At 39.4% G+C, this 22,767-nt stretch overlaps 1 protein-coding gene across 1 annotated transcript in view; it reads left to right on the plus strand.

Moving 5' to 3' along the window:
* KIF13A (kinesin family member 13A) overlaps positions 1-22,767 on the plus strand; it is a 221,750-nt gene that overhangs the window by 89,738 nt on the left and 109,245 nt on the right. Inside the window, exon 3 of the mRNA XM_012643272.1 lies at positions 9,711-9,723. Within this exon, the coding sequence (XP_012498726.1) occupies positions 9,711-9,723 (13 nt within the window). The remainder of the gene's footprint in view (positions 1-9,710; positions 9,724-22,767) is intronic.

Below are 22,767 nucleotides of genomic sequence, written 5' to 3' on the forward strand. Positions count from 1 at the left end.
TACACCTAAAACATTTGTTTAGATCATATGAGTTTTAAAATAAGGAAATTAATTTATAAAACTTGAATTAATTAGAAAACCTATGGTGAGAATTGTAAGACTTTGCTGTTATTCCCTTTGTTTCAGAAGTTTATTGCTTCAATTATGAAGTTGACACATCTTATTGCAGAGATGTTTTTGACAAAGACTAACAGAATGAATTTTTTTTAAATCACTTTTCTCACCATTGATTTGAGTGGACTTCAGTAGTCAAACTTTCAAACTGTTAATAGAAATGCTTGATTCTGGCTTATAGGGCACATCTTACATTGGTCATAGGATTCTGCTCTATGATACTCGGCTGAAAATTCAAGGTGTCATTTTGGGAAAGGGAATTGAAAGCTGTTTGCTTTCTTGGGTTGTTTCTAACGCTGACCCTTCATCTTCTGCTGCCAGCTTTTCAGGTCATAAAACAGTACTAGGTTCTCTAGCTAATGATATGGAGAATACTTGCTACTTCTCAGACCGAGAAAGTAAATGCAAACTTTAAAATATTGGTCTCTTTTTAAATAAAGACTATCTTTAAATTTTAGATCATTGTTTCTGTGCCCATTTTGTCAGCTGTCTTGGCCCCAGTTTGCTGTCAGGGGAGTTTTATTGCAGTTTGTAGGTAAATGTGGCAGTACGTGGCACCAGCCGTCAGAGGTGATCATCCTGAAGTGTTTGCCATTACGCACTGGCTTTTGGCTCTTTCCTAAAAATATTATTATCATAGTTTAAAGACATCTGCACCCGAATGTTTATGGCAGCACAATTCATTATTGCAAGGATGTGGAAACAACCCAAGTGCCCATCAATCCATGAGTAGATTATTAAAATTTGGTATATGTATACAATGGAATATTACTCAATCATAAGAAACGACAGTGATCTAGCACCTCTTATACTTTCATGGATTAAACTTAGGCCCATTATCCAAAGTGAGGCACCACAAGAGCGGAAGAATGAGCTCCACTTGTATTCGTACTAACGGTACTAATTGGTACTAACTGATCGACACTAGGGTGATCACATGGCAGTAATACTCTCCAGGGATTAGGGGAATTTTGGGGAGGGGGTAAATCTGCAACTAAAGGACACGGGGAGCATTCTAGCAGGGAAGGGCATGCCTTTAACCCGCGCTTGGGTGAGGCAAAGACATAAAGTGTAACCATAATGTTTGTACCCTCATAATACCCTGAAATAAAGGAAAAAAAGGAAAAAAAATAAAAAAATATTATTATCATAGTTTAATTCTTATAAAGGTGTCCAACTTTATACATGGTTATCTAATTATTTCCAGGGTTTTCCCCCTCTCTATTCTTTCTCTTCCTTTGTGATACATTTTCTTGAAAACCTTTTTTTTCTTAAGGGAAATAATCCTCTTTTAGAAGTGCTTTTATTCTTCAGGTCCTAGAACCTTTTCCTAGATGAAATTTAGTTTGAGCTATGTTGATGTTTCCATGCACAGTCCAGGAGGGCTGTCTGCGGTAACAATAGCATCTCACATTACTGAGCAGTGACTGCGCCTGCTCACGGCATGTAGCATTATCCGCGTCCCTTCGTGAAATCCTTCAGCGGTCCTGGAGGAGCACTCTTCCACCCCCACTTTATAGACACAGAAACTGAGGCTCAGAGGGTGGAGTGAACTTGCCAGGGTCAACATAGCTAGGTCATGGCAGAGCTAGGGTTGGCTTGGCTCCGAATCCCGAACTCTCTTCACCACTCCACTTCGTTATTTCTAGTAGAGATTTCAGCCAAATGTAGTTATGCCAGAAGGATATAGTCCAAATATACAAAAACAAATCAAACCACAAGTCTTTCCACTCCAGTACGAAATTACTTCAGTTTTTCTTTTTGATTTTTATTGAAAATGAGAGATTAAGTAGAGTGGTAATTTTTTAAAAAGAAGCAGGCTTTTTTAGAAAGGGATTATCATTTTTTAAAATTGCAAATGTGTTTTGAATTAGTTTTTTTAAACTGTCAACAGAATAAGTATCAATATAATCGAAACCATTTTTCCTTTCATTCGTCTTGAGCCTGCTGCAAGGTCTGTGACCAGAGTCCCGTGTGGAAAGTCACTCCGTGCCACACAGCAGTAGTTCGATCTCTTTTGACTTGGTGGAGGAGGGGCTGGATGGCTGGGCCACAGCAGGCAACAAGTCTTACAGATTCTTCCTCCTTCAAGTTGTCTTTGTGTTCTCTCCTTTGCATCCTACTTTTTCTCTTGCCCTTGCAGTGGCGTCTTAATTACACACCATGAGGGCTGCAGTTGGTGCCAAGCGGAGGGAGGGTCACTAGTGCCCATCTCACTGCTGACTCTGTAGATGATGTAGCCTCCGTCATTAACCCTTGAGTGTCACCCTCCCAAAATAGATTCGGCCATGTTATTATCATTGTCCAAACCATCCATGGCAACTGCACTGCAGTCCTTGTCTATTATTCCAGCTTTATTGCTCTCAGTTATATTCTCTGTCTACCTGCTATTCCCTGAACGACGTATCCTGCGCTGTCCAACTTTGTTCCAGCTGTTCCCTGCCTAAGATTTGTTCCCAGCACATCTGCATGTGTATTTTCGTGCCTTTATTCATAACCCCTTTCAGTGGTGCTCAATTTCCTGCTTCCCCAGTGGGAAGTGGTGGTTTGCAGGCTGCTTCTAACTCCACACTGGTCCCTTCTTTCACATAGAAGTCGTTTCTCTTTTGTGGTTCACCCTGCGTAGGTTTTTCCTACACGTCATGAAAGACTTTAATACAGACAGGGCTTATTCGTGCCGTTAACCACATGGGTGACCCTTGCAAGCATGATCCACATCATTGACCATCCACAGGATGGCTATCCGGTACCCTAGCCTAGGCTCAAAGGGCTTTCACCAAAGTCTTAGACACGAGAGAGGCAATATACAGTAGCAGTTAAGAGCAGGGGGCTGCTACAGCAAGAGACTGCCCAGGACTGCTGCCAATTAACTGTGACCTTGCAAAAGTCATACAGTCTCTATACCTTGTACCTCAGTGTTTTACATCCGTAAAATGATAGTAAAGAGAATTTTATAGGGTTGTCAAGTATGTTTAAGTGAGTTAAATGAGATAGAACTAACAGAAACCTATCTGGCACATACTTAGAACTCATTAAGTGTTAGCTATTAATTAAAGTAATGATCATCCGTTTCAGTTTACAGACATACTATATGACCAGGTTAGAGTTTACCACCCCGAAACGTGCTGTCTCTGAAATGTTACATCTCACTCGCTGACTGTAGCATCTTATCTTACCCACCACCTCTGCGTCCTTGCTCTTTAACTTTATCCAGACCATGAGTTTCTTACTCTACTATTTTTTCCCACTCTGTCCTTCTCTTCCCGACTTTACCTTCTTCTCTACCTTACTCTTATACTATCCAGTCTTCTCACTGAACCGTAGCAGCCTCTTGCTAACTGCAGGGATTGTGTTCTGGAAAATCAACATGGTTAGCAAAAACCACAGGTGGTGAGATCAGAGTCTTAGAGGACATAGCAGGTTAGGAGAAAAACAATTAAAAAGTGACATTAAGCATATATCTTAAGTTTAGTAGATTCTAGATGACCTATCCAATACTCTTCCAAAACAGACTAGATGTATTGGTGTCAAAAGCCTGTGCTGATTAGTCCAGTTCTCTTGAATGAATCAGCTTCTTCACATGTTCAGAAAATTGTGCTGTAGCATTCTATATGTTTTATAATCTGCTGACTCTCCTTTTGAAAGTTTTCAAACCGGTTTTTGTCATGGAACTTAATGTTTTTGGCATTGGCATTCTTCTTGTGATAGGTTTCAAAGGCTCTTCAAAATATATATGTAACCCCTTCTAGTTTTTATAATTCATAGAAGTACTTGTTATGTATTTTGGATGTAGGTATATGTTAGATTATTGATACACAAGTATATAAACTTATCCCTGGGCTATAGTTAGTAAATCCTGTTTGAAGATGGTACCCCCCTGCCCCACAAAACCTCAATGCTATACCCTCACCCCGGGTCCCACATCCTCCACTATTAGAGCCAAACTGCTGAGCTCGGCGACAGAACAGTCCCACAGGTCTGTGTGGCCCTTAAGTGGCCTGTGTTCTCTGGTGCTTTTTGCACAGACGGTTCCCCTTACTGGGATACCATTTCTTGGGCTTGTCAGCTTGGTGAATTCCTGTTCAGTGCTTCTTGATTCTGCTTGGGGCTTTTTCTGCTCTGGGAAACTTGCCTTTTTTCCCAGGTGACACCCCTCTTTTGAGCCACTGCTGTGCACACCATATTGCATTGTGACATATGTGTGAAAATTCAGCTTATTGTCTGAAAGACAACAAGTCTAATTTATCAGCAGAGTAGCAAAGAGTGCATGTTAAATATTTGTTGACTGGACGTAGCTCTTTTTTCCTATTTCTGTTATAACACTTATCACAGTCCATTTAATATTATGCAGGTGTGTATCTGGCTCTCACATGGTTCTAAGCTTCTACAGGCCAGAGACCATGCCTTATTCCTCTGAATAGTCCCTCAAAGCACTTATAACGTACACTGTAGGAGTCAGTACTCAATAAATTCTTACTGATAGAGAGTACTCGGAAGATTTAGGTGACCTGGTGTTTAGTTCTGCCAGATAGAATTGTTTATCAGGGGCTTCATAATAAAGTACATGTCCTTAGACTAGTTTCCAGGAGGCAAATGTCCTTCAGCTGTGTGTCTTTCAGATCTAAGTTGTAACAATTTCCAGCAACCAGTAAGATAGTTAATACATGAGAGAAATTTGTTTCAGGAGATGCTTCTCTGATCACGCACATCTTTTGAAGCACCGACTGGTGTTAGGGCATTGGCCATCAGGATCTTTGGCCATCAGACTTCTAAGTAGCCTGCTGTAGTCAGTAGTCTGTACACAGTGATCAAAGGACTCCTTGGCCCAGAAGTTTCTCAGTGAGAGGTGTGGGGAAAGAACTTCAGCTATTTAGGATTTTTTTGTTGTTGTAATAGACTATTTATCCTGCTTTCTTTACTTCTTTTTTTTGTTAAACTTCCCAGGTCTCTACCACCTACTAAATTAAGTACTGACTCCTCATTTCAAGACCTGCCCCAATATAGGTCCAGCTTATCTTTACACTCCAATTTTCTAGGATCCCCTCATATAGACTCTGTAGTCTCATCTAACTGTACACTTGCCAAGACACGCAAATATTTTCATTTAAGCATTTTGCTAACACTGTCACCGCTGTTAGAAATGGTCCCCTCCTCTGCCGGTCAGATCCTTCCCTGTCCTCAAAGACCCTTTCCACATCCTCTCCCCCCTCAAGCCACCTTGTCCCCACGCCTGCATTCAGATTGGATCTCTCTCTCCTGTGAGCTCTTGTGCGATTTTGTTTGTGCCTCTTACAGCACTTACACAGATATATATTTCAAAAATTACTTTAAACTTCTTTTTCTTTTATAATTATGCGTATTTTTAATCACAACCTTTTAAAATTCATCTCAGGTTATAGCCATATTTTCTGTCAATACCTGAGATTATTGAACTGCTAGATTTGTTGAAATCCACTGCATCCTTGAAAAACCTTTTTTTGGTGTGGTTTATCAAAATAAGTGATAAGTTTTTCCCAAAATATGCTCCATCATGTTCCTTTCAAAGAATTCTGTGATGAACTAAGAATTCTATGGCAGTACTTTTCAGAGGCATGTTAAAGCCTTTGAAAAGTACTGCCATAAAGAAACCCATATTTAACTGCATTCTGCAGCATTTCTCAATTTAGGTGACCTCAGAGGCTTCTTAGGGCTTGACCTTTGTTAACGTCCCATTGAATTGCCACTCTGTGAAATGCTGGTCTAGAGAAATAATTATTTTTAAATAAGTCATCAGAAATATTTTGCATTTTCTGACAATCCCTGAAGTCTTCACTGCTATTAAATTTAGGCAGTCTTTCTCCCAAATTGTGGGATTGTAGTGGTGATTTAAGTAAATCCTCATATCTGGATTATGTTTAACTTACTAATGTAAAAAATTATGTCTAAGTTCCTATAATGTGCTGAGCCCTACATGAGTAGGGGGGATTGGGGACAGGGATTATGAAGGTAGCATATGGTGTGGCCTCTGTTTTCAAGAGGTTTGAATCTTAAAGCTACATGAGACTCAAATACAGACAGAGTTACTGGAGGCTATAGAACTTTTATGTGTGCAAACAAGCACCAAGCTGTTTTGTTGACCATAGGAATCCTGGGGTATTAGAGGAAGTGAAGACAAGTTGGCCTCAAAAGTTGATGAGGAATTGAGAGAGGTGGGCCTTGAACTAGGCCTTAAAGAGTGGGCAGATGTGATCAGGCAGAGTGAGCAGACAAAGTGGGATAAAGGCATGTAAATTGCGTGAGTTGTGTGGAAAACACATGGTGCAGGTGACCACGAAGAGATCAACCTGCTTGTCCTTGGAATGAAGAGGAGCTTCAGTATTTTGCAAAAACAGAATTATTATTAGCGTAGAACTGCACCTCCTATTTTCTCTCCAAATCCTGGGACCTAGAAGTATTATTACCCATTTGTCTTCTGAAGTGTCAAATTGTGTTCAATTTATTTCTTTGAATGTACACAACAAAATCTAATTCTTACAGAAGTTCATATAATTGAAAATGAGAACTTTTTGGAGGGTGAAGGAGAGAGTGGGCAGTAGAGGGTGGTCAGGAGTAAACACATCTTCAGGCAAGTGTTGATGGAATGCTGTTTTCTAAGGCGTCAGCAAGCAAGCCTGTGTGTCGTGGTCTGTTAAGTCTGTTTGAAGGGATATTCTTTTTCATTCACTGGATATTTGCTTAGTGGAACCATTGCCTCTTTCTGTAATGGAGCCATGCAGTTATCTCAGCAATAGGCTGGACCTGCCCAAGAGACATGGCTTTCACTGACATAGTCAACAAAGGGCCATGATTAAATATATATATGTATATATTTAATGTGGATTATGTTGAATATGATGTTTATATTATTCATCCTCATTTCATCCTTTTCCGTATTGTTAACAGATAAACTTTCACACATTACATTTTAAAGAGTTTATTTGAACAGACAGCAATTCATGAATTGGGCATCTCTAAACCAAAAGTGGTTCAAGGGTCCACTGAAGGAGCATGAGGGGAAAGCTTTTATAGGGTAGACCAAGAAGCGCAGCAGAGAAATTATTTGATTGATTAAAGTTTTTTTTTTCCGCCCCTCTCTGCCTGCTGCACCCGATTGGTTAAAGTTTGGGCAGTTGCCTTATTTGGACTGTCTTGGTGGACAGTTCCTGATAATATAAATAATGCTCAGTTGGCTGCTCCTGATTAGCTGAGCTTAAGTTTTGTTTTGTTTAGGTAGAAACCCAGGGCGTTGGAGCCATCTCAGCCTATGGCCTCCCATTAAGTTATTTTAATAGTTTATGTATATATGGATATAAATCTTTCATTTTTACATTGTAATAGCACAAGTTTTTTTTAAGAGGATAGCATACTATATTTGATTATAGTATCAGTATTACTCACATTGGAAAACTTTTTCTTCACAACTACCAAAGACATATATCCTCTGGGGATTGTGGCAATAACCTTGCTTCCTACTCAGGGTGATGTAGCAGCCTGTCACCTAATTCACACCTCCAGGAAGTTTGCCAATTAATAAACCACGGTTGTGATGCGCTACCTAGCTTACTTCTCCACTTCTTCCGTAGCAAAGATCCTTGTTCTAAACTGAATGATGATTCAGTTTGGGTATATGATGTCATATCTTTCTAAGTGAAAATGATAGACTTTTAAAAAACTTAAAATGCTAAAATAGGATTGGTTTTCTAGGAATAATGAAGAAAGGATAATTGTATTATTGACCACTCAGGAGGTAAACATACTATTGGCTACAAACCAGCACTGGTTCTTTGCCGCAGGTGATGATTGCTGTACTACAACTGTGGGGTGTGGTGTAAAGGACCCACACGAAAAAACTCCTGGGATTCCTGTTAGTGTGTCCCATCCACATTGGGTTACTTTGTTCGTCATAGCATAAATGGGAAAACTATATTTTATTAACTTGGTCCATGCAGTTTCATATGATTGCTTTATCGTGACGTTGTTTTCTTCCCTTTGTTAAATAACGCAATGATTTAAATGACTTTTAAAGAATAAGTTGAGCAAAATAAGAAGGCTTAGTCAAAAGGGCAGTGCATAAACTTTTCATTATTGTTCTACCTACTTAGAACAGATGCCTTCCAGAGTAGTGTTCCACTTAAGGAAATTTTCTTGGCAGAAGTCTCAAGTTTTACATACAAAATGGAAATCTATGGCTTTCTTGGAATTAAAAACGCTTGTGGGTGCATTTTTATTTATACCATCTATAAATGTTTATTTTATTTTAAAGGGTAGACATATAAGTATGTTGAGACCTGCTTGATAGCAGCCAGACATAGCAGTTATTCTAGACAAAGTTCTCCTCTAAAACCTGAAGACAAAAATGGCATTCCCATTGTGCCTAACTGTCTGAGGTAATGACATCAGGGATAGAACTCATTTCCTTTCAGCTAATTCATTGAATTTCAAGAAGATGATGTTTCAGCTTCATCATTGTAGGAGCATGATGATTTTTCTTTCCCTGCACTCAAAAGTTTAAAATTGTACACAGGATTGTAGAGTCCGTGGACATTCTTTCCCTGCTGCTGAGCTCTGGGTTTTATTCGGAGCCCTTAGAACTCTGTGAAGACTGTTGAATCCAATGATGGAGAAAGGGCATCATGCTATTTTTGCTTGTACCTCTTGATTCCCACAGCCTCAGCCCTGAAAAAGCTTTTCTTAGGCTCATGATTCAATTCCCTGTGATGAAGGATTAAGGCCATGGGGAAATATACCCATTTCTCTTTCACAGTAATTTTATAGCTTATGGACTGATGATATCAGAGGTTGACCAAGAATAACTACATCAGGAAGGCCAAGAACTATCATAGGATTGCATACCTTAGGTATTATAATTGAACTTCTTACTTTTGTACACAAGAAAAATATTAAATACTTGCAAAGCAAGTCAGTCTAATATTTTGTTGCCTCAAAAACCATTTCCTTTTCAGAGTTTTCTCCAGGTACAGTTTCAGTGATTTCTGAGTTATTAACATGCAAGAATGAACATTTTTTAAAAAGTGCATGTATGATTTGTGGTGGGGGAAGGATGGATCTTGCTTTTCAATTTGTATTCGGGGTTAAAATATGTGAAAATTATCTAGAACCATGGTTATTAAGTGAGAAAAACTTCTATTTATGTATGTATTTATCAAAGGAAAATATGCATTCATTTTAACACCAATTTAAGAATTTAAATATTAAAATTGATTTTAAAATATTTGACCACATGCAATGATTGTAGCATCTTTCTTTATCTTGATACTCTTCCATTGGCATTTCATACGATCGTTAAAAATATCTCTGAATGACTGTCTGGATCTATTTGATTAAAACAGGAAAGAAATTCATTATGCATACTGTATTTTGAGCTAATTTAGGAGTTTATCTTTTCAGGCAGTAATGTGTTTGAATTCTTCATGAAGAAGAATATCTTGTAGATCATGTTATCAAGGTACTGAATTTACCTTATGTTTTTTCTCTTTCATTGTGTCCCTCTGATGCGGCTGCTGTGTTGACAACCTTCTGTATCTCTGCTGCTGAAAAATTTTTTCCCTGTCATTAAGGAAACCTCCCAAGGTAAGCCCTGATAAGGAATTTGGCATGTATACTGGCTCGGTGTGCAAAAATCCTGGATTTTACTCATCACAATAGCCCATGCAGAACATTCGTCCCTTGAGATTTGAAACTCAAGCCATGAACAATTAATGTTGGTAATAATATAAAATTAGAAGGTCACTCTGTGTTTATATGTACTTTATTTCATTCTCAGAAAGAATGCTCTGATCTTCAGAGCAAACCTGTCAGGTTATTGTTTCTATTTTGTTGATGCTGAGATGAGGCTCAGAGAGGTGAAATAGCATGTCCTCACTCACAGATGGAGTGGGTAGAGGAGCTGGGACTGTATGGTGTCACCACCCTAGAACATGGAAGGACAAAGTGGTAACATCATAGAACGATAGCATGACAGCTTTGATTACTGATTGATTAGACAAACTATCTTTTTCTGTGCCCTACTAAGAAGAGATGATGTCATTGGAAAAGTTCTTTTAGGTACGGATCCAACCTCCCGCCATCTTTATATGCTCCTCGCCCATCACAATGTCCACTACTTAGAGTTGTCCCACCCTGCTCTGGCCAATCTTTGATGGCATGTTTACCAGTGAGAAGCCCAAAAGTTAGAGAGTAGTTGGAGGGGTGGAGGGGGGAAATGAGAAGTAAGGGATCTGAATGACCAGCCCCTGAATAATTAAAGGTTGATTTTGTTACCAGTGAGCATTTTATTGAGTATCAGAGACACTTAGCACCAAAAGGAATGAGAAATTTGACCAGCCCCTGGCTAATGATACTGACTATAGTCCTGGTCCTGAGATGGGATTAGGACAGGCTATACCTACACACACTGTATGGTCAGAATGCGAGACGTATTGGGTGACTGTATGGAATCTAGACTAAGCAAGGCTTACTTTCCCCTGGGGTTATGAAGAAAAATCCAGTTTAGCTCTTGTACTATGGAAACTGACTAAAATGCCATTTCATGCTTTATATTTATTGAAAGCATCATAGGTATTGTCCTTGGCACTAAGATTTCAACTCCAGCAAGGAGGCATGCATTGAACAAATAATATGAGATCTGTTAAAAAAGAGGAAAGATATAATGTGGCATTCTGGCTAAATCTGGGGAATCAGGAGATTCTCCTTGAGCAACTGATGTGGATATAATCCCTAAAATTTGTAACTTAAATACTGTCTCTGCCACTGGAAGCTAGGAGTTCCCTTTATCTAGTTTTACTTCCCTTGCTGTTGGTTCCCAAAAGTTTCAGAACAGACTGTCAGTCTTGTAACATATTTATTTCCCCACAGAAAAAGGCATTGGAATACTGAGCAATTGTACATATGGCTACTTAGTGAAGGAAAAGCACTGACATTAAAAAGAGGCACAAAACCATTTTTTTTAAAACCACCATTGCTTTGTATACAGGAATGTTCTAGTTACTTTCTAGCCAGTATATATAGTTAGTGATGCCCAGCCTTGGCTTTGCTAAGTATCTTATTGCTAGGTCCTAAGAAATGTCATAAAATTTTCAAGATAAAATTAATGCTAATTCGCTAATTCACCACGTTAAAAAAATACATATATATGCACGCCATAAGGCACATCTGGAAAGCATAAAGATTATCTTGAAATCAAATAAATGACACAATAGAGTCAATAAAAAAGACACTAAGTAGATACAGGCCTTTCCTTGTAGATACTGTATAAATGTTGAAAGAAAATGGGAAAGGGAAAGGTGCTTTTAATGATGATTATATAAGAATGAAATTTTATTTATTTAAAACAATGAGATTTTGACGTAAATAATAAGCAAAACCATCAGAGAAGACTGATTGATTCAATTTAGCAAATAATTATTCTCGGCAGGGGACAACTGAATTAGACCCAGTCCTAGCATTCTAGTGTGGGTGGGGCAGGGAATACAGTGGACCCTTGAGCAACACAGGTTTGAACCTCTTGAGTCCACTTTTATGCAGATTTTTGCAACCAAACACAGATCGGAAATATATTAATAGTATTTGAGGGATGTGAAATCCATGTATACAGAGGGCCAACTTTCCATATGAGAATGTTCCACAGGGCCAACTGCAGGACTTGAGTATGCATGGATTTGAGTATATGCCGGGGTCCTGGAAGCAGTCCCCTGTGTATACTGAGGGATGACTGTGTATGCACAATATAATATAAAATCAATTGTATTAAAGACCACAAGGGGCAAACTACTTGTGAAGTTCATAGAGTAAAAGTTCTTGTTCTGACTTCTGCATTCAGAAATGATAAATTCAGTAATTAGCGTCACCTCTCCCACTGATGACAACTAGGAATGGGCAAAATATTAAAAACCTATGCTTGAAGGCACTGGAGATATACCAAGTTAGTGAAGAATTGCTAGACCAAGATCCAAAAGGAGGTGAAAATTTAGAGAGGTGAATCTAGTGTTTAGATATATGCCATTCGGGAAGCAGCAGCTTAAATGCAGCACAAATACATATTCTGACCACGCTGTGGGGCCTACGAGGACAGGAGGGTTGGAGTTCACGTCCTTTCAGGAGGAGTCCTTGGTAAGTTCCTTATGCTTTGGGTTGGCAAAGTGGATTGAGACCCAGCTTTGACTGGAGTATGAAGGCAAAAGAAAGATAAATCAGCCTTCACATGGATTGCTGTGTGGTTCCAAGCCATTTGCATGATCCAGGAAACCTTGAACACAGAAATTGGATCAAAATGATAGCAGAGTGCAGGGGCCTGTAAGCACCTGACAGAAGTGATTAGTCTTTAAAGATGCCTCAGTTTTAAAAATACAATGTCCAACACATAATCAAAGATAAAGAAGTACATGATGAGATAATGTGACATGAACATGAACAGAAATAATAAAAAATAGAAGTAGACCCACAGATGCTTCAAATGTTCAAATTATTAGACATGAACTTCAAGGAGATAAAACATAAAATTGAAAAATGTTGGCAAGAACTAGAAATTATAGAAAGTGGCATAACTGATTTGGAAAATAACCCAATAGATAATTCTCAATCTGAAAAACCCAAAACCAAAATTAAGAACTTAGTGTTTGGGTTTAGAAACAGATAGATCCAGCTACCCTGAATTCATTCTCGAGAAGCTCCAAATTCCTGGCTGGTCCATGTCCCTGCTGATCCCTTCTGTGCATTTCACCGTGGCCTAACCAAAAGGGGAAAGTGCCCTCTGAACCTTATAGACCTCACCACCAACTTGGATTCTCTTGTCATCAGTTTGTGTTTTGCTAAGGAATATTTATTTATGTAGTCTGTGTTTGGGCAATTGTTGAGATTATGTCTAATTATGTGATGATAATAAGAATCACCTAGCTATAATGTACACTGTATTATGGGTAAGGATTTTGTACAGTTTATTAACACATATTCCAAGGTAGGAATGCTGATTAGGAGGAAGGGGAGATGTGCCATTTTGAATATTTGGTTGAGTTATCACTATTTCTACCCAACTGCTATGCAGGAAAGGTCTCACATTCTTTTTATCCGAGCCTGGGTCTGTACTCTTCGAACATTATTACCATTGTTACTATCTTTAATTGGGAGAGGGCAAGGAGAGGGATGAATAAGTAAAGCATAGGGGAGACTATTCTGCATCATACTCTAATGGCAGATATATGACGTTATGCATTTATCAAAATCCATAGAACTATACAGCTCAAAGAGTGAACCTAATATAAACTGCAGAGTTTAGTTATGAATACCGAATCAACATTGGTTCATCAATTGTACCACACTAATATAGATATTAGTAATTAAGGAAAATGTGGGGAGTGGGGGATGAGAGGGTATGTAGGAACTCACTGTACTATCTGCTCAATTTCTCTGTAAACCTAAAACTACTCTAAAAAACAAAGTTATAACTTCATGATTATGAAAAAAGTTACTGTGATGCATCATATTAACAGAATAAAGAAGAAAAACTATGTGATCATCTCAGTAAATGCAGGAAAAAAGCATTTGACAAAATTCAACACTTATTTATGACACAAACTTGCAGCAACTAGTAATAGAAGCCTCCTCACCCTGATAAAGCACATCTATTAAAAATCTACAACTGACGTACTTAATGGTAAAGGACTGAACACTCTGCCTAAGATGAAATAAGGCAAGGGTTGTGCTCTAACCACTTCTATTGTACATTGACAGGTGGTCCTAGCCAATGTGATAAGCAAGAAAAAGAAATAAATTCAAATTGGAAAGGAGGAAGCAAAAGTATCTTTATTTATATACAATAAGGCCATAAACTTGGAAAACCTTAAGAAATCTTCAAACAAGCTCCTAGAACTTATAAGTTGGCAAGATAGGGGAAAAAAAGGTTAAAATACATTTCTTTATACTAGCAAGGAACAATTAGAAAATAAAATTTAAAAAAAATCAGAATATCGAAAACATTAAATACTTAGGGATACATTTAGTGAAAATTGTGGAGGAGCTTCTCAAGCCCCACATGTGTTTGGTCGTTTAATTGTAAACATCTGTGCCAAGAGATGGAGCTAGGAGAGTGTCAGCTGTGTCCAGAGAAGGACAAAGCGTAGAGTTGGACCAAAGGTACGTGAAGAGGAGTCCTGGGTGACTGAATTATATTTCCCCACAGCACTTCTGATACGAAATGTGTGGTGGTTTTACCAACACAAATACATTCTGCAGTTCTCTGAAACCATCTGTGGGTGTCCTATAATTTAATTCCGTTCTGGCACTAACACCCCGGCAGGGTTAATGCAGACCCTACAGGTTAAGGGCTCAGTCCCACAGGACTGCCTCCACTCTAGATGCCAGTCACAAGTTCCATGTTGCCACTTGTAAATCAGGAGTTCCCATGACCCCCTCCTCAGGTTCAATAATTTGCTAGAATGACTCACAGAACTCAGGACAGCCCTTTATTTAATATTGTCAGTTTATTATAAAGGATACAACTCAGGAACAGTCAGATGGAAGAGATGTGTAGGGCAAGGTATGTAGGTGTGGTATGGAGCCCCTGTTCCCTTTCTGGGGCCGTATCCTTCCAGTACCTCAATGTGTTCACCAACCCAACAGCTCTCCAAACTCTCTAGTTTAGGGACGTTTAGAGGGATTTTATCACATAGGCTTGATTGAATTGTTGGCCATTGGTGATTGAATTCAATCTCTAGCCCCTCTCCCCTCCCAGAAGTCAGGAGTGGGGCTGAAAGTTTCAACTCTCTAATCCTGCCTTCGTCTTTGTGGTGACCAGCACCCCCACCCCCCACCCTGAAGCTACCTGGGGACCCCCAGCCACCAATCATCTCATTAGTGTACAAAAGACACTCTTACCACCCTAGAGATTCCAAGGATTTTAGGAACCAAGGACAAAGACCCAATATGTGTTTCTTATTGTATCACAGTGTCACATCTAAAAAGAAATTGAAACCAAACCCAGTTGTGACCTATTCGGAAGGTTAATCTGAAAGCAGAGCATAAAATGAATTGGGTTTGGTCAGTAGGGAGGCTATAGATGGTATTTAGTAAAATACAGCAGAAAAAAGGTAGTGAGGGTCTGTACGGGAGCAACGCCCATGAGACTAGAAAAGAGGAAGGAAAGAATTATCAAAATATGGCATAAATAAAATATCCAGAACTTGGATGCTAACAGCCTATAGGAGAAGACAGTGCAACAAAAAGAGTTGGAGATGGCTCTGGGGTTTGAAACTGAGTTACTGAGAAATCAGTCGAAACTAAAGAAAGAGGAGCTACTTTGGTTCAGTGGGAAGTTGACGGATTACATTTTAGAGAGGGTTGAGTTGGAAATGATGGCAAAGCATCTGATATGGATGCCCAAGTGGTGGTTGTACACGTTTGCAGTCTCTATCCTAGCAAGGTCAGGTAAATTCTTGGGGGGAAAGGGTAGGAGTGGGGAGGAAGGGGTATTTGTTATGTTGTCAAGGAAGAAAGGATGAAGTGGAATAGAAGACATGAGAGAATAGAGGCTCATCCTGCTCTGGGGAATCGAAAGAGAAGGCAGACCCAATGAAAATTAAGAAGAGAGACTAAGTACTCATAAATTGGTGCAGCTACCGCTGCTGGGATTGAGAATTCTTGCACTTGTTCTCCCTGAATTCAGTTTCCTTTTGTTCCTAATCGCTAAAAGTTATTTTTCCTAAGTGTTGTGTTAGGGCAAGGAGAAGATGAAGATATTCTTCTGGTTGACTTTTGAAAGTTAGATTTAAAAATTTTTATATAGCATGTGTAATGTGCCATGTCAGAATGCAGAGGAAAATTTATACAAATTTCTATCTTATAAATTGCTATGTACTTTGTACTTTGAATTTTTCTCTTTGATATATGTTGCATTTTGCAAACTTGTACTCTTGAAGGGAGGAACATTTCAGCATAAGACATGTGCATACCTTTTTTTTTTTTTTTTTTTTTTTTTAAATAGAGATAGGGTCTCACTCTGTCACCCAGGCTGGAATGCAGTAGCCCTATCATAGCTCATAGCTCACTGTAACCTTGAACTCCTGGGCTAAAGCGATCCTCCCACCTCAACCTCCCAAGTAACCAGGACTATAGGCACATGCCACCATACCAGGCTTTTAATTTTTTTTTTTTTTTTTTTGAGACAGGGTCTCACTATGTTGCCCCAGCTGGTCTCAAACTCCTGGCCTCAAGCGATTCTCCCACCTCGACCTCACAAACCGCTGGGATTACAGGTGTGAGCCACCACTCCCAGCCATACCTTTGAATACTTTTACCAGTTGCATATTATGCATTATTTATGGGAGTGTGTTCTGTTTCGCTTAGAAAGAAAAGTAAGCTTTTGAACAAGCATGAAACGTCTGCTTCTTACCTCCTCTGTAATTTAGAGGGGGAACAAAAGAGCCTTTGTCTCATCATTTTCAGAGTTAGGGTGTCTTTCCTTCTTAGTGTGACTGTGGTTTTGAGTCCAAGGTTTCTGTCTGTGAGATATTGCAAATAGAGACAAAGAGGCGAAATGGCTTGTTTAGCCAGTTTCTGATTAACTTTGGATTTGGGCAGGAGGTGTGCAGAGGGAGAAGACACACGTGTGGAGAATCACTACCTAGTTATGCTATTATGCACACTCTGTTGATGAGTGCAAGAAAATATCCTTGACCACAGCAGCTCTGCCTGCAGAAGCCATTGTCTGGACTCCCAGGTGGCCCCAGAATGTCCGGCACATTCTAGGACCCTTTACTTTTCATGCTCTTGTCATTATCTGGCACAAATATCTTGTCTTCCTGAGGAGCTACACAGAGGAAAAAGAAATAATTCTTCCTTGTTTTTCCATTTTCTTCTTTCATCCCTCAAGATTTGTTGAGTACCTTCCATGTCTCAAGTTAGCTCTACAGAGCTAGAAGAGATATTTGAACTCCAGCCATTCAAACCCTCTTAGTTAAAACTAAGGAGAGCCAGGTGTGGTGGCTCATGCCTATAATCCCAGCGCTTTCGGAGGCTGAGCAGGAGAATTGCTTGAGGCCAGGAGTTCAATACCAGCCTGGGCAACATAGTGAGACTCCCCGCCCCCCGCACTCTGCAAAAAGCTAAAAAATTGGCTGGCTGTGGTGGCATGTGCTTGTAGTCCCAGCTACCCAGGAGGCTGAGACGGAAGGATCACTTGAGACTAGGAGTTCAAGGTATAGTGAGCTATGATCCTGCCACTGCACTCCAGCCTGGGTGACAGAGTGAGATCCTATTGCAAATAAATAAATAAATAAGTCAAACGAAACTAATGCTTCAGACATGAATTGGCCAAGACCATCCAGTGGGAGAGCTTGGCTCCAGTCTAGGCCTCCTGATTGTCAGTCAGGTATAGTCTAGTATACAGTCGGCCCTCTGTATCTGTGGCTTCCACATCTTCAAACTCAACCAACCATGAGTCAAAAATATTTGGAAAAAAATATATACCAGTAAAAAATAATACCAATAAAAATACAGTATAGCCATTATTTACATAGCATTTGCATCGTGTTAGGTATTATACATGACCTAGAGATGTGCGTAGGTTATATGCAAATACTATGCCATTTTATATAAAGGACTTGAGCATCTGTGGACTGTGGTATCTGTGGGAGTTCCTGGAACCAATCTCCCGAGGATACGGAGGGATGACTGTATTTACTGTGACACCATGTGATTGTAAAGGAGTTATTCTATTTGTTGGGGTTTATGTGGCAAGATGGAAGGAAAGAGTAAGAAGGAAGGATTTTGGGGAAAACGTAAATAACTGCAAAATCACCTTGTTTAGGATCTTATCCTTTTTTACTCAGCTTGTTCCTTTTTAAATCATTATTGTGTTTAATATCTTATATAATTTATTGTGAATTAAATTTACTTTCAGTGTTTTCTATTTTATTAATATTTACAAATGAGGTTAGGAACTATTGAACTTTAAGGAGTTTGATCCTGCTTCTGTGTATGTAAATTTCCTGGCATAATAGTGAGTGGGGGAAATTGACTACATTATAGCAAAAGAAAATTGTTACTATTGGAAGGCTGAATCCTTAAAAGAACCACACTGATGTATACCAAAACCTTGGCTTTACAAAAAACTGCTTAGAAAAAAGGAGAGGAAACCTTATTATATATAGCTTATGCCATCTGAAGTGAGGTTTTATTTAGTCTGGTTGTACAGTCTATGACTGCCATCATTTTCTGTTGCCTCTGCCATTTTGCTGCTGTGAATTTCTGAGAACTAAGCATTTGGTCTCAGATGAGACAAGCTGTAGACCTGCTCTGTTCAGTACAGTAGCCATTTAGCCACGTGTGGCGTGTGAGCCTGTGATATGTGGCTGGTGTAGCTAATAGACACCAGATTTCAGAGACTTAGTACAAGAAAAAAAAAGACATATAAGATAAATATTTTGAATATATTGGGTTAAATAAAACATATTATTAAATTACTTCCTCTCTTTCTTTTTGCTTTTTTAATGTGTCTACAAAAAAAATTTTTTTTTTGAGACATTGTCTCACTCTCTTGGCTGGGTTACAGTGCCGTGGCGTCAGCCTAGCTCACAGCAACCTTAAACTCCTGGGCTCAAGCCATCCTCCTGCCTCAGCCTCCCGGGTAGCTGGGACTACAGGCACCCACCACCGTGCCCAGCTGTTTTTTCTATTTTTAGTTGTTTGGCTAATTTCTTTCTATTTACAGTAGAGACGGGGTCTCTCTCTTGCTCAGGCTGGTCTCGAACTCCTGAGCTCAAGCAATCCTTCCGCTGTGGCCTCCCAGAGTGCTAGGATTACAGGCATGAGCCACTGCGCCCGGCCTACAAAAATATTTTAAATTACCTATATGGCTTGCATTGTATTCCTGTTGGACAGCTCTGTTTCCGACCAAACGCATGTTTGAGTATAGAACGTCTTTCAGCATCCTTCCCAAGGCTTTTGCTTGTTTCCTTACCCAGTTAAATGCAGCACTCCTACCATGATCCTTTACACTTTTGCCTTTATATCTGGGTCCAAGAGTGTTGCAAGCTGCATGAACTCAATGTCAGCATAACCTTCTTGCTTGTGTATTTTTCCTAGGAATTGTTTTTACTCATCCTTCCAAAATTCATTAATTAGGCAAACATTAAATGAGAGCTTTTTGTGAAAAGTATCATGTGAAGAGTTTGTGGGACTTAAGAGGTAATTAAACTAGTGATTCTGCTCTCTAGAATTCATAATGTGGTGAGGAGGATTAAGCATATACTGTAATCTAAGTAATAGAAAATAGATTACAATAAACATCAGCACTCACTACTTCAGTACTTTATGTCTTCAGAGGAGGAAAGGCTTTGTAGCTAAACATGGAGCTTCAGAGAGGACTTCAAGTATGGGTAGGGTTTCAGAAGGCAGAATCAAGATGTATGTAAGGGAGACAGACTGGAAAGTAATTGACGTGATAGGAAGTAATGGGTTTCACAGTCTGGTGAGAGTGTAGAGTACATACATGAAAAGAAGTTGTGTATTAAAAAACTGGGAAAGTGTGTAGCTTATAGAGGGTTAGGAATCTGACCTTAGTCTGGTCAGCTAGGAAGATCATTTAGGATTTTTGTGCAGAAAAGTTACATGATCAGAACTGTACATGCAAGTAACTCATCTGGCTGCAGTGTACAGGATAACTGGTTAGTGTAGAACATAGGGTGGATAATAATTTAAGTTTATTTTATAATAACCAATTTGTGTGTTCGTCTGCTTATGCTACATGATACAGCAGTAACAACCTTAAATGCTGGCTTGAAACAACAGTTTATTTTTCTGATGTTACATACCAGCTGAGGTAGACTATAGCTCTGCATCATGTGACTTCAGTCTGAGCTCCAACATGAAGGAACAGCCCCTGTCTGGGACTTGCTAACACCATGGCAGGCTGGGGAGGGGAAAGAAAGAGAACCATGCAGTGGCTTCTTAAAGTGGATACCCTGAACTGATGTACATCACTTTGTTCACATTTTATTGGCCAGAGGAAGTCACACAGCCAAGCCTGAATCAGCAGGGCCAGGAATTATATTCCTCCTGCTAGAGGCACTGCAAGTCATGTGGCAGTAGGCAGGGATGTATAATCCTCTTACAGGGAGGGCAGCGAGTCATTTGGAACAGTAATACAATATACCTCACTTTGTCATTCTAAATTACATTTCTAAAAATTGCCCAAGGTTTTATTTTTTAAACAAAAAAAAAATCCTGAGAAACATAGCACTGTATGTTTCTACCTTGAAATTTCCACAGGTAGTATCCCTCTGTCCTTTCCTTCTGCCTGGCTTTGTTCAGAACCAGATATTCTCACTGTAACTCTGTGCCTTTAGATGCCTGCAGTGCAGCTGGCCGAGTACCAGGTTGTGTGTATTATAGGCCCTCAAGAGAAAAATATATCTATCTCCCTTGTCTCTTGGCGCTGATCCATCTCCCTGTCCAGAACAGCGAAAGCCTCTGTACCAGGGAGAGTCTCTTGAATCCCACCCGGCCTGGGTCATCCCCAGCAGCGTGAACTCTCCATCAGCCCTTTCCAGTGTGATTGCACTGAAAGTAAATGTTTGCAAGCGCTAAGCTGCTTCAGGTTCTGGTGGCCTTGGAGTCAGCCCAGCTTTCTCCTCTCTGCAGCTAGATGCACCTGGCATGGTGAGGTCTTCGTCTGAGTGTTCTGAACCAGACCTACAGAGTGCTCGTGGAAGGTGATGTCAGGGTCAGTCAAATTTAATATGTTTTATTTTTTTTCCTTTTTTATGAGCAATAATAATCATTTATTAGAGATGGCAGATAGGATCATAGAGTACATGCTTAGACATTTGCAACTTATCTTTTGGACTTTTTTTGAAGAAGAAATGGTCTGTGTTTGAAAATATCTGTATCACCTTTTGAGTGTGTTGTTGGAGAAGTTATATGGGTGCCCAGGTTTTTTGTGGAGAAGTAATCAGGGCATGAAAGAACTGGAAATACTGTAGGTTGTGCATTTGTGGCACTCCCCCCACCCTCACCCCTAAGCAACCAGTGAAGCAGATTTTGAAAATGAATGATAAAGGATTAAACATGAACCCGGTAGGGTATTTGAAAGAGTGAGAATGGAGTTAGTGCTTCATTGCTTATGCACCACTAGTTTACATGTGTACAGTGTTGAATGGAAGCTCTGTGCTGCTCTAAGATTGATCTGGGTTTTGAGAGGACTACTAAAAACTTCCTGTTTTCAGATTTATTCATTAAATTTATTCATTAATTCATTTATGCAAGCATGAATTAGTTCTTCCAAGAGATACCTTCTCCATGCACCCTTAGAAATTTGAACTGCAATGCAGAGTAGTGCTTTCCACAGATAGTTGCTTCCTAGAACAGATTGTGAATTCTCTGAGATCAGGGACAATGCCTTATTTCTTGTAGATATGCAGCAGATGCTGCTGACTTTGAATCTTTAAGATGTTTGACATCTTCACAGTCAGGCAGTGTTGCCTGTGTAACCCAAGACATTGTTTGGTATGTATATATAGGCATATATAAAGGAAATGATTAATTGCATTGCAAAAAGATAGCAGTTACTTGACAGATTTTTAAATGGGAAAGCATTTCTGTCAATAGAACTCACCAGTAATAAGGGTGATGGTTCTGGCATTCTTTCTTTGTGCCCAGTAGCAGATATGTTCAAATACAGGAAAGAGTTTATGCTGGCAAAGCTGCTTTTGTAAAAGCAGCAGTAAAGACAGTTCCGTGATCACACAGACTTTCAGTGCTGGGCTTTCAATATTCGTCCAGCTTCTCTAAGATGAATGAAGTTTAACTCTTCCTTTTTTTTTTTAATGATTCTTCACATCTCTGATATTAGGAAAAAGATGAAAAAGAGAAAAGTGTTCAAAGTTGGTATTGAAAGGAACATTTCAACATGAAATGAAATATAGTACTTTTTTTTGTATGACTCAGTTCTTATAACATGGTATGGTAAAATGTGAACAAATTTGAAATATCTCTTTCACATTAATTGTATTCTTTTAAATCGACAGAGTTGAAAAGTAACCACAGAACAAGACGTTGACAAGCTAGTATTCCTAACACTGGAGAAATGGGGGTTTGCAGAGAAATCCTGGGCTCTGTTTTCAAAGTAGATCGTGGTAGAACAGGCTGTTAATGGCAGCTGGATCTGCAGATGTGAACAGCTATACAAAGCAAAGCAAGTCCACATAGAGAGGACTTTTTTCCCTCAAAGGAAACCCTTTTGATTTTAGATTTGGGAGCTAGGAAGAAGTGTGTTTTGCATTGATATTTTTGACATAGAACCAGTATGTAGCAACTCTTCCACTCATGGCCTTTTTTGCCTTTTCTCTTTTCTTTCTTTCTTTAATTCAGCAAATACTAAGCACCTGTCTACTGTGTCCTGTACCTATACTATAGGGAATAAAAAAAATGAATTTGTGCCAGGCGTGATGGCTCATGTCTGTTATCCCAACAACTTGGGAGGTTGAGATGGGAGGATCACTTGAGCCCAGGAGTTTGAGGTTATAATGAACTATGGTCATGCTACTGCACTCCAGCCTGGGTGACACAGCAAGACCCTGTCTCTAAAAAAAAGAAAGAAGAAAAGAAATAGCACAGTCCCTGGCT

This window comes from Propithecus coquereli, unplaced genomic scaffold, assembly GCF_000956105.1.
Source record: "Propithecus coquereli isolate 6110/MARCELLA unplaced genomic scaffold, Pcoq_1.0 Scaffold194, whole genome shotgun sequence".
Lineage (NCBI taxonomy): Eukaryota > Metazoa > Chordata > Mammalia > Primates > Indriidae > Propithecus > Propithecus coquereli.